Genomic DNA, 12750 nt, shown 5'->3' with positions numbered 1-12750 from the left:
GAATGTGAGAATCCTTCAGAGATAAGTTAGGTTATATTTTGGATATGTAAATTATGAGGTGTCTTGGGGACCACCAAAGGGAGCTGTTTGACAGAAGGGTCAGAACATGAAAGTGTTAGGAACTGAAACTTTAGAATTCACTGGGGCACAGGCGGTAGTTAAGCCCACTGGGGTGGATGATATTTCTTAGTGAGAAGAATTACAGTGACAGAAGAGCTGGCTATAGAACCCAGGAGGACCCAACAATTATGGTGGGTAAAAGACCAGGAGTCAGTGAAAAAACGGCTGAGAAGGACACCCTTGTGGAAGTCAATGGAGGAGAGGGCTTCAAGAAGTTAGCAGTCAACAGGTTAAGTGTCACAGAGAATTCATCTAAGGGTCTGCTGCATTTGGCAATTAAGGTGTTATATGTGGTCCTTGTCAGAGAAGTTTCAGCCAAGTGTTAGGGTTATACATCTAATTGCAAGGAAGTGAAGGGTAAACGCAACCTAGGAAATGAACATATAATTCACAAGTAAAGAAATACTTGTATCACATGCTTTCAACTTCTTTGTGATGAAAATGTAAATTAAGATACATATTGGGATTCCCCAGTGGTTCAGTGGTTAGGACTCCATGCGGTCACTGCTAAGAGCCCAGTTTTAATCCCTGGTCAGTGAATTAAGATCCTACAATCTGTGCAGCACAGCCAAGAAAAAAAGATACATATCAAACTGGCAAATGATAATGCCCGTTGTTCATGAAGTTAACAGTAAAATGGATTCTCTTACCTGGCAGAGTAAAAATCAGTACATAGCCTTTCTAGAACATGAGTTGACACTATAAAGACTAACATTTTTCTACATTCTCTATGAATATATCCTAAGGAAATAATAGAATTATGCACAGAGATTTATGTCTAAGAATGCTTATTCCTGCTTTATTTATAATAATATAATTGTAGAAACTAATGACAAGTCCAATACTAAGTGGCTGGTCAAGTAAATTGTGATATCCCCACACATAGATATAGTATAACTATGACTGAAACACTCATTGGGGGGCAGAGATTACTTGGACATCTTAGCAGTCAGGCTTAACACAACTTTTTCCAAATTTCTATATCAATAAAAATATTTTTATACTACTTAAAACAAACAGAAGCATGATTTATGCTGACTAGTTTATATAGTTGGTTTCTTGTACTTTCACAAGTGCTGTTTGGTTTTTAACACCAACAGTTGTTTTACATCCCTTCTGGGAAGGTGGAACAGAGGGCATACGGCTTCTATATAAGTGATCACATGTCCCAGTTGACTATATCCCAGTGTAAGTATTAATATTGCCCTTTACATTCTTAAAAGTGTCCAGGTTTATATGAAAAATTACATGGTAATCTTACTTATTCATCCAAACCAGGGAATACTACACAGTTATCAAAATTCATGTTTTAGACTAGTTGAAGATGTGAGAAAGTACCAATGCTATATTGTCAAGTAGAAAAAAGATTACAAAGTAGCAAATATATTATTTATAATCTTATACATTAAAATTACTTCCGTGCTAAGTCACTTCAGTCATGTCGAACTATTTGCAACCCCACGGACTATAGCCCAGCAGGCTCCTCTGTCCATGGGATTCTCCAAGCAAGAATACTGGAGTGCATTGCCATGCCCTCCTCCAGGGGATCTTCCCAACCCAGGGATCAAACCTGTGTCTCTTATGTCTCCTGCACTGGCGGGCAGTTTCTTTACCACTAGCACCATATATGTACAAAAAAAGACTGGAGGAAAATGCATTCAAACGTTAACACCATTGGTTATCATCAATGGTGGGATTAAGAATACTTTCATGTTTTCTTCATATTGTGTATCATCTATATTTTCTATAATGATCATATTTTACCTTTATGATTTAAAAAATAAAACAGCAATGAGGGATAGGAATCAAGGCACATAAACACTCTTTTGGTTAAGGTTAACAACCAGGGAGGTTGTTATCGCTGTTAAAGAAGGAGGAAGTATACGGAAAGAGCTGATTGAGAAGGAAAGCTTAGCAATGTAAATTTTAAAAAAAGAAAATATTAATAAAGTAAGGGATTAGGAGAAAAGGAGAGGGAAAGATCACAAATATGCACGAAGGAGTTAGATGAGAACAGGAGAATGCATGCCTCTTTCAAAGATTAGAGAAAAGGAGGGAAGGGTGACTAAAGAGTTTTCAGGGGCAGAGGAACAGAAATCTGCCAGAGGCTGCAGCAACTTTTCCTGAATATAGAAGGGCCACAGAGCTTAATAAGCATCAATTAGCTTCTTTAATTGAGTAGATTCTTCACATCCTATATCACTTTTCTCTTACAGGTAACATCATAAAATTATGAGCTTATGTACCAAATAACATTAATTTTTTTTATTATATAGCTTCACACTTTAGTTTTTGTGGGATTTTTAAAGAACATTTTATTTTTGTAGTTCAGATGGAACTTCACTTTTCTACTGAACAGCTTTGAAGAGCAGCTTTTTATTAGAGAAGATTGCCCTGATAGCCTTCCCACCATCATTCAAACCCCATGGATGCCTGGAAGGCCAAGGAGTCAAGGTCAGCTATATGCACAGGCTAGTCTCAATACCTCATACTCTTACCCGATAACAGGCAATTCCCAGTCCTAGCCAGGTAAGGCATGAAGGTGATCTCTTACAGGCTTGCAAGTAGGTTTTCTTTGCCTTTTCGTACTGTAGAAAGAAAGCACCACTAAGCTGTTGTTCTTCTAGAAGCTTTAAATACTGCATTGCCAGAATAATCATGGGGCTTCTGTAATTGTATTAACACTCCACACCAATTTAAGTTAGATGAGTCCTTGGATTATTAAGGACTCATATTATAACTTTTTAAGAGAAGTTTTATGTTCACAGCAAAACTGAAAATACAGAGATTTTCCAATTACCCCCAGTCCCCACACATGCATAGGCTCTCCCATTAGCAATATCCTCCACCAGAGTGCCATCTTTGTTACAACTGATGAACCTACACTGACATATCATCATCACCTAAAGTCCACGGTTTTCCTCAGGGTACACTCTTGGTGGTGTACATTCTATGGGTTTGGACAAACGTGTGACATTTTTCCACCATTACAATATTTTCACTGCCCTTAAAACCCTCTATGCTTCATCTATTCATCACTCTCCTTCCTCCAGTCCCCGGGAATCACTGACACATTTACTGTCACCATGGTTTTACCTCTTCCAGAATATCATACAGTTGGAATCATGCACCGCCTCGCTTGCGCACATTTGATTTTTTCATTAAATAACAAGCATTTAACTGCGGTGTTGGAGAAGACTCTTAAGAGTCCCTTGGACTGCAAGGAGATCCAACCAGTCCATTCTGAAGATCAGCCCTGGGATTTCTTTGGAGGGAATGATGCTGAAGCTGAAACTCCAGTACTTTGGCCACCTCATGCGAAGAGTTGGCTCATTGGAAAAGACTCTGATGCTGGGAGGTACTGGGGGCAGGAGGAGAAGGGGATGACAGAGGATGAGATGGCTGGATGGCATCACTGACTTGATGGACGTGAGTCCGAGTGAACTCCGGGAGTTGGTGATGGACAGGGAGGCCTGGCGTGCTGCGATTCATGGGGTCGCAAAGAGTCGGACACGACTGAGCGACTGAACTGAACTGAAGGCTCCTTTTACGTTTTTTCATAGCCTGACAGCTTGATAGCTTTTTAGCACTGCATAAGGAAATGGCAACCCACTCCAGTGCTCTTGCCTGGAGAATCCCAGGGACAGGAGAGCCTGGTGGGTTGCCATCTGTGGGGTCACACAGAGTCGGACACGACTGAAGTGACTTAGCATAGCAATATTCTATTATCTGGTGTACCACAGATTATTTATCCATTCACCTACTGAAAAACATCTTGGTTGCATCCAAGTTTTGGCCGTTATAAATAAAGTTATTATAAACACCCATGTGCAGGTTTTGGTGTGGAGATGAGTTTTCAACTTCTTTCTGTAAATACAAGGAGCGTAACTGCTGCATCAGAGGGTAAAAATATTTCTGATTTTGTTAGGAATTGCCAAACTGTCTTACAAAGTAGCTGTATCAATTGTTATTCCCACCAGCAATGAAAGAGAATTCCTGTTGCTCCCACATCCTTAGCAGCATTTGGCAACATCAATGTGCCAGATTTTGGCCAGATTTTGGTGTATAGTTATATTTCGTTACTGTTTTAATTTTCATTTCCCTAATGATATATGATGTGGAGCATCTTTTCATGTGTTTATTTTCCATCTGTATTTCTTCTTTCATTAAATATTTTGGCCACACTGTGTGGCATGCAGGATCTTAGTTCCCTGACCAGGGATCAAATCTGCACTCCCTCCAGTGGAAGTATGGAATCTTCAATACTGGACCATCAGGCAGGTCCCTTCTGTCTTTTGTATTTCATCTGTATTGTGTTTGTTAAGGTCTTTGGCCCTTTTCTTATGTATTGTTTTCTTAAAGAATTGTTGTTCTTATTGTTCAGTTTTTAGAGTTCTTTGTATATTCTGGATAGCAGCCTTTAGCGGTGTATCCTTTGTAAATGTTTTTTCTCAGTAATTTTTTTCACAGTATTTTTATTACAAAGCAGTGTATCCTCTATAAATGTTTTTTCGCAGAATATTCATTGGAAGGACTGATGCTGAAGCTCAAACTCCAATACTTTAGCCACCTGATGTGAAGAACTGACTCATTTGAAAAGACCCTGATGCTGGGAAAGATTGAAGGCAGGAGGAGAAGGGGACAACAGAGGATGAGATGGTTGGATGGTATCACCGACTCAATGGACATAAGTTGGAGTAAGCTCCAGGAGTTAGTGATGGACAGGGAGGCCTGGTGTGCTGCAGTCCATGCGGTCACAAAGAGTCGGCTACAACTGAGCGACTGAACTGAACTGAATATTAGACTGCCTGAGTTTGAATCCTACTTCTATTAATTACTGGTTATCTGATGTTGAGCAAGTCACTACCTTTGGATGTAAAAGTATCATATTACTATTTTTAATCCTCAAAGAAGGATGTTAATGTTAATCAGGTCCCAGACCATGACCAGTTATTCCCCATCCTCTATTCCTCACCTCTTTCTCTTCCAGATATATTTGCCCCAGGCGCAGGAAGATAAAGTGCATTTCAGAAGCATCCACTACAAAACTAATGGTTCGCTCATAGCATGCCTTGGCCTCCACATGATTTCCACTCAGAAAATAGAGATGACCCTTTATGCCCCAGACATTAGGGTTCTGAGAAAGGAAGAACAAGTAGTACATGGGATGAGATAGTATTTAAAAGCATATTAATGATTTTTGTTTAATATTTTTATTTGAATGAAGTCCGTGTTTTTTGCAAATTAGAAAGAGGGCCACTCAGTTGTACTGGGAAATACTGCTCTAGGACTGCCCGCTCATTCTTCAAAGTCATTTTGTCCTTAGGGTAAATATTAAGAAAAACATTCATGATGGTATTGACAAAGAGAAAGTAGAAGTTCAGGAAAACTGAAGTAGATAAACTGTCTGCTAAAGAGCTGTCCTTATCTTTTCTCTGGCCTTTGTAAAAGTCATGATTAATTAAGAAAAACAAATGGAAGGAAATTAGATAAAATGAGTTAACTGCTTGTCCCTTCTCCAAACTAAATTTAAGACGCAATGGCGCCCCAATCCAGTACTCTTGCCTGGAAAATCCCATGGATGGAGGAGCCTGATAGGCTGCAGTCCATGAGGTCGCTAAGAGTCAGACACGACTGAGCAACTTCACTTTCTCTTTTCACTTTCATGCATTGAAGAAGAAAATGGCAACCCACTCCAGTGTTCTTGCCTGGAGAATCCCAGGGACGGGGGAGCCTGGTAGGAGGCCATCTATGGGGTCGCACAGAGTCAGACACGACTGAAGCGACTTAGCAGTAGCAGCAGCAGCAAAAGTAATTACCAGGTAGTCCATCTGGGCAGCTTGTTGAAGGTATTCCTCTGCTTTAGCAAAGTCCTTCTTGAGAAGGTGTGTCTGGGCCAGCACCAAATAATACTCACAGCTGGGGCCTCCTTGAGGGCATAGTAGCTCATGGGCAAGCACTCTGTGTACATACTGCAAGGAAAAATCAGATGATAAGAAACATGTAAATGACTGCACTGTGTCAGTTCCACAGCTCTCATGGTTGAAGACTGTGTCTCTGATAATAAAGAGTATATTATAGAATGAGATGATTATCAATTTCAAAAGGCTAGAGGTGAGTTATGAACATTCAGCATATCATGGCTCCATTAAGAGCTATTCATGTGGCAATATTTCCAAGTTAATTATCTGTAGTACTATACAATCCTGTTGTTGCTCATCATACTAGATGAGTTTTAGCCTACTGTGTAGCATACATAGGCATTTCATCAACCACCAAATTAACATATAACGTAAATGTTCAGGCATTTGTGTTTACAAGGAAACTCAGAATGAGGCAAAACTTCCCTTTCTAAAATTCTAGACGTGGGATCTTAGAAACATAAATGTCTGTTTCTGACATACTCTCAAATATTTGTCACATTCACCAGTTATACTTTGGGCTATTCTTTGTTTTTAATATGATTTAAGGCCTGCAAATTTGACAAACTCATATATACTTGCTAAGTAGAGGAGAAACCCTTCTCCCTCTGTTCTCATCCCAGGCTATAACACAGAAACTTCCACTAACATTAATACCTGCTTAGGAAAATACAGGGGAAGGCTCTGCAGCTCTTTCCTCTACCTGCATTCAGGCTCTTGGACATGGGGGGAAACGTGATTCATTTAATTAGGAAGACAGAGAGCCTGTTTCGCTACTGTGAATGGTTAGTATGTTAAAGGCTCCTGTTTTATGCGGTCCACTCTCATTGAGTTTGTAATTCAATTTGCCCTTTCTTGAGTTTGCCCACCCTCAAGCGGGACATGCACTCTACAGATTGAGGGCCAGCTCTCTTGGCGCCTGCATCTTGCTCTCTCTCTTACTGCTTGCTTCATGGGTATGTTCCTCATTGCCTATGTGGTAGGTAGACGTTGCAGGATGCTCTTCTTCTCTGGGAGGAGACTGCATCTTTCTAGCTGTTCCACCTATGACTGCACGGCTAGGTCAGATCTGGAACCAATCACATATCCAGCCCAGTTTTACCAATAAAAAGTTAATATTTTTATCCCTCAATAGCATTGTGTAATAGTTTCAATTGGTTCAGAATCTGGAAGGAAAGAAGGGTGTGCTTAGGCTCCTGTGAACCCCTAACACTCACATAATATGAGTTCCCATATTAAAGTAACATCAGGCTACACAACTCAGAGTCTGACTTTGCTTTGCTGATATTCTATAGGAAGCAGACTGGCAGTGAGGTCTGCTAATGCTTTCTGCAGAGAGTAGTTCACATTTGGATGTTTATACCATTAGGCCTACAGTGTGCTCTTAGAAACGTTTGATTTCTGCATCATACACATTTAAACTTGCAAAGACACCACTATAATAGAATAAGTAGTTCATTAAAATCTCTCCCTCTACTTGCCCTATTCCAAATATTCTTACCTGCACAGCATTGACCTTCATCAAGAAGCGTATGGTCTCCATGAAAATGGTGGTAGGAGTTTGGGAAACGCTATACGGGGTGGAATGCAGACAAGTTGATGACTCTTGAGATTTTAGGGCTTCTGAAAATATGATATTAAAATAATAGACAATTAGATATAAAGAAAAAATTCAGAACCTCAGATACATAGAAGAGAGAGTATTCTACTCAATTATAAGAGAGAAAGTATAATCTTGAAAGCTATAGATTATTCTACAACAATGGCCCCCAAAGAGATCTCATAGGTTCTCAAGGTTAGTCTACTGGTGGTTCCAAATAAAAGTTGAATGAAATGAGAGTTTTTTTTTAAATTCAGATCTTCTTGCAATTTCCCTGGCAGTCCAGCAGTTGGGACTCCCCCCTCCCACTGCAGGAAGCACAAGTTCAATCACCTGTCAGGGAACTAAGATCCCACATGTTGGACAGCATGCACCCACCCCCTCTCCGGCCAAAAAAAGTATTCAGATCTTCCTGAATGTGAAACAGATCTGTAGATACTTTGAACCTTTAGATATTGAAACATGAAAATTCATTGTTAGAAAGTCGTAGATCTGTTGGCTATTTCTCTGAGCTAAAAGTGAAAGAGTGGCACTACTGAGATTGGATTTCAGAGACTAGCCTCATATGAAAGAATTTAAACATAACACAGAAACCAATCAACTTCAAACAAGACTGCCATTTTGGTCATCATAAGAGTCTTTATCATTGCCTAGTTTGTTTATGCCCTTCTTTCAAGCAGAAATCTTTATTCTAGTTACCTTTTTTTGATGCTGTCTCCTTGATAAGTATGTTGGATGCTTTTTGGCTGGCAGCTGGATCCTGAGATTGTACAGACAAAATGGGTTCATGGGAATCAGACTGCAGCTGAGAGGATTCATCAAGAAATTCATCTAGAATGGATAATGGAGCTCCTAGCCCTAAAAAGATTATATTTTAATGAGAAAAAAAACACCTTCCTAAACTGTATTAATATTTAAATGTTTATTTTAGGAAAAAATTTGAAGGAGGCTTGAAACTTCTAATCCAATTCTGAAAATATTAAGAAATACTATGTTGCAAAAAAACAACAGGAAGTTAACATGTGATACAGTATTTATTCATTATCATGCTGCTGCTGCTGCTGCTGATGCTGCTGCTGCTAAGTCGCTTCAGTCGTGTCCGACTCTGTGCAACCTCATAGACGGCAGCCCACCAGGCTCCCCTGTCCCTGGGATTCTCCAGGCAAGACCACTGGAGTGGGTTGCCATTTCCTTCATTATGCTAGTGTCCATTATTTGTTTTCATACTTCATTCAAGACTCCACATTGTATTTAATTGCACTGAGAGCTTCAGTGTACAACAAATTCTGGTAAATTCTCTTTTCATTTTTATTCTATTACAAATATTTGTGACATTTAACTTCCCCAAAATGAGATTTTTAAAGTATCTTTGATATTAATTTCTCATTCAAACACTTTCTTCTCTGCAACTACCCTCTGTGTTTTTTGTCTTCTAATTTTGTTGAGGCTCTCAATAGCTAAGTCAAATATCTCTCTTGGTAAATGTCATATTGCACTTGAAAATATGTGAGTTATTTTCAAATATATTTTTATGTTGATCTCTAACATAATACCACAGTGAAAAGAGAACAGACTGTATGATATCAGTATATTTAGACCATGAAATTTTTGCACCTGGTCTTATATCACTGGATATATTCCAATGTCTTCATAGTTTATAGTCTATGGGACCTTGAATAGAATTTGTATCTTATTGTTATATGAAAATTGTGTAAATCTTAATTATGTCAAACTGGTTTATAGTGCTTTTCAGGTCTATTATATCCTTCTATTTCTCTGTATATTCATTCTGTTAATCTTTGAGAGCTTGATATTGAATCTCCAACTAAAACTCTTAATTTACCTACTTTAAAAAATAATTGTAATATATAAGTGGAACTACAAGTAACTCTGTTATGCATTTTCAAGTCTCCTATAAATGTGTTATCATATTTTCATAATTTAAAAAATGAAAGACAAATACAGTGAAAAAATTTTATTATAAAAGAAGATAAAATATAAGTAACTTCCAAAGCATACATATCCCCTAAATATTTCATGGAAAGAAATGTTTTGCAGACTTTTATTCTGATTAATTTAAAGAGCACAAGCTACACGGACAGCACAGCTCCTGCCATGATGACTCCCTAGTCCAAACCTGCTGAGAGCCCAAGTCCTGATAATGCCAAACAAATACCTATTGCCAAAGCTATACCTAGAATCTCAAGAATCCAAAGGAGAATATTAACATAGTTTTACAAAATATTAAAACTCCTTGAGGACAAGAATTCTATTGTATTTCATTATTCAAAAATCGTCACCATCATCATCATCGTCATATAAAGTAGCTCCATTTGAACATGACTGTATTTGAACATAAGGACTATAATGCATAGTTTTATTTATTTTTCACAACACTATGAGATATGTTTATTATGTTGCCTTAAACAAAGTGAACCACCACAGAAAAGTTAATTTGCTGAAGCTCTTAAACATACCATGCTGCCTCTCACATAAATACATGTTTTAGGAATAAAAATAAAAAGCAATGCCAGTTAGGAAATGATCAATGCCAATTGGCTCTGACTCAGAAGAAGTCACTCTCAGCTAGAGAAAAAGATATGGCTTTGAAAAATAGGTAAAAGTTGGATAGGTAAAGAGGTAGGGGCTAAAGCTTGGGAGTAGCAAGCTAATTATTTTAATAGGTACTGAGGACTGCATAGCAAAAATTAAGGAAAGGGAGGTTAGGGGCTAGACTGTATTGGTATTTGAATGCTAGGAGTTTTCTTCTATAAGAAAAAGAAGAGGGTTACAATGAAGAGTTTTAGCAGAAAAATCAGAGGACTAAAGTGGTATTTTATGAAGATTACTCTAGCAGTACTATGCAGCAAGGAGAAAAAAATGTTGATGAAGAAGTCCATAATAAGGCTGTTATAACACTCTGGATATTGGTAATGGATAGCGGTGGAAATATAAAGGCATGGTGTAGGGAGCATTTCGAAAGAGAATCAGCTGGTCTGGGAAATCAACTTGATATAAAGATACGGGGAAGGTCAAGTAAGCAAGCAAGAAGAAGCAGGACTGACTCTGAGATCATGAGCTTGGGTGCCTAATATGACAATGTAGTCAGTTTGAGATATGGGGAGATGAGTTAACTAGTGGAAAAATCCACTGCTAGACTCTGGAGGGGCGTCAGCATTAAAGACAGACATTTGAGAGTTATGAGAAGTGAAACAGAAACTGTGAGGGTAGGTGAGATCTTAGAAAGTAAGACAGTATTACTGGGAAATGATTACACCCAATGGATGTATCAAGACAGCAAAGTGAAGTGAAGTTGCTAAGTCATGTCCGACTCTTTGCGACCCCATGGATTGTAGCCTACCAGGCTCTTCCATCCATGGGATTTTCCAGGCAAGAGTAATGGAGTGAGTTGCTATTTCCTTCTCCAGGGGATCTTCCCGACCCAGGGACTGAACCCAGGTCTCCCGCATTGTAGGCAGAACAAGAAAGAGAAGGAAACCCAAACTATTAGAGATGGAGGTAATACAATATGCACTTCAGGAAAAAGAGACTGGTTAAATATGCAGACTGATCATCGAGACATGATGATCTTAATGAAAAAAAAAAAAAGAAAGAAACTGGAGGTGGCCAAAATAGCAGAGTAGGAAGACCCTGAACTCACCGCCTCCCATTTGGAGGGAGGTGTAAATTTGGATGCACCAAATTTACAACCACTTATAGAACAGCTGTCTTTATCTATGAAAATGACAGACTAGAAGAAAATGTTTTCCACACTAAAGACTTAAAAAAGGAACCGCAATGAGATAGTAGGAGGGATGGGGACATGGTATAGTCAGGATCCACACTCTCAGCTTGGTGACCCACAAACACGAGGAATATCACCATCATAGAGGTCCTCCCCGAGGAGCAAGGGGTTTGAGCCCTATATCAGGCTCCTCAACCCAGGGATTCTGCATCAGGAAGACAAGCCCTCAGAACACCTGGCTTTGAAAACCAGTGGGGCTTAGGATAAGGAGAGCCAAAGGACTATAGGAAATAGATAATCCACTCAAACGGCATCCACAAAATCTCACATGCTCCAAGTCTCAGCGCAGAGGCATTAACTTGAAAGGAGCCCGGGTCAGACCCTCTTGCTGATCTTGGAGAACCTTCTGGAGTGGCAGAAGCTGGTACTCCCTCTAGGGATGCAAACACTGGTAAAACAGCTATTTTTGAAGCATTCTACCATAATAACATTGGTACTAGTAAATGCCATTTTAGAATCTTCCCTTTGGCCTATTACCAATGGGAATCGACCCCACTCACCAATGGGTTGGCACAAGCCATGAGCTCCCCTGGAGGTCACAAACAGCTGTTTGGGGATACGGACTTGCCCACCAGTGGACTGGCACCAGCCTTGAGTCCCTCAGGGATGCACGACCAACCACACAGGAAGATACTGTGCTATCCAGTGGGCCCTCAGTCACCACGTGAGGCACAGCCTCATGGACAATTGGGCCAGGGGCCAGTCCTGCTTACCAGCATGCCCATAAAGTTCACCTTGCCACAAGAGAAGAGGGATACTTCTAGAGTGTATACCTCTGGTGACCAGAGAAGAGTGCCCTGCTGGACCCCATTGGACATCTCCTACATAAGGCACTTCTTCAAAACAGGGAAATGTAGCCAACCGACCTATCTAACACAGAAATAAACACAGAATTGGGGAAAATGAAGAGATAGATGAATATGTTATCAATAAAAGAACAAGACATAACCTTAGACACTTAAACTGCTCTAAAAAATAAAGTTTTTATAAAAATAATATATTAATATGAAATAACATGTCCTTCTAATGAATTTTTTCAACCTAGATGAAATTGATGAACTCTAAAAAGTAGAAAATGCAAAAAAGTAGAAAATGCCATGAATAACACTAATAAACATAAAATACAAATACATTAAAGACTAAAAGCAAAAGAACAAAAGGTAGCTAATAATCTGGATCATAAAACTAGACAAAAAAAATTATAGGCTTTCATTTACGAACAAGATGCAAAGATCCAAAATAAAGAGTTAGCTATTCAAATAAAAAGGTATATTAAAAGTTAATACACTATGATCAAGCAGTAT

The 12750-nt window shown here is 39.1% G+C and overlaps 1 protein-coding gene across 1 annotated transcript in view; it reads right to left on the bottom strand.

Annotated features, from left to right (window-relative positions):
* The window catches only part of CFAP70 (cilia and flagella associated protein 70), an 80104-nt gene that overhangs the window by 9133 nt on the left and 58221 nt on the right, over positions 1 to 12750 (bottom strand). Inside the window, exons 21-25 of the mRNA XM_005699201.3 lie at positions 8341 to 8499; positions 7543 to 7664; positions 5940 to 6092; positions 5096 to 5257; positions 2619 to 2708 (exon numbers count right to left, since the gene is read on the bottom strand). Of these exons, the coding sequence (XP_005699258.1) occupies positions 2619 to 2708; positions 5096 to 5257; positions 5940 to 6092; positions 7543 to 7664; positions 8341 to 8499 (686 nt within the window). The remainder of the gene's footprint in view (positions 1 to 2618; positions 2709 to 5095; positions 5258 to 5939; positions 6093 to 7542; positions 7665 to 8340; positions 8500 to 12750) is intronic.

This window comes from Capra hircus, chromosome 28 (genome assembly GCF_001704415.2).
Source record: "Capra hircus breed San Clemente chromosome 28, ASM170441v1, whole genome shotgun sequence".
Taxonomy (NCBI): Eukaryota; Metazoa; Chordata; class Mammalia; order Artiodactyla; family Bovidae; genus Capra; species Capra hircus.
The sequence above is the reverse complement of the archived record's forward strand: the minus strand, read 5'-3'. Positions and strand labels throughout refer to the sequence as shown.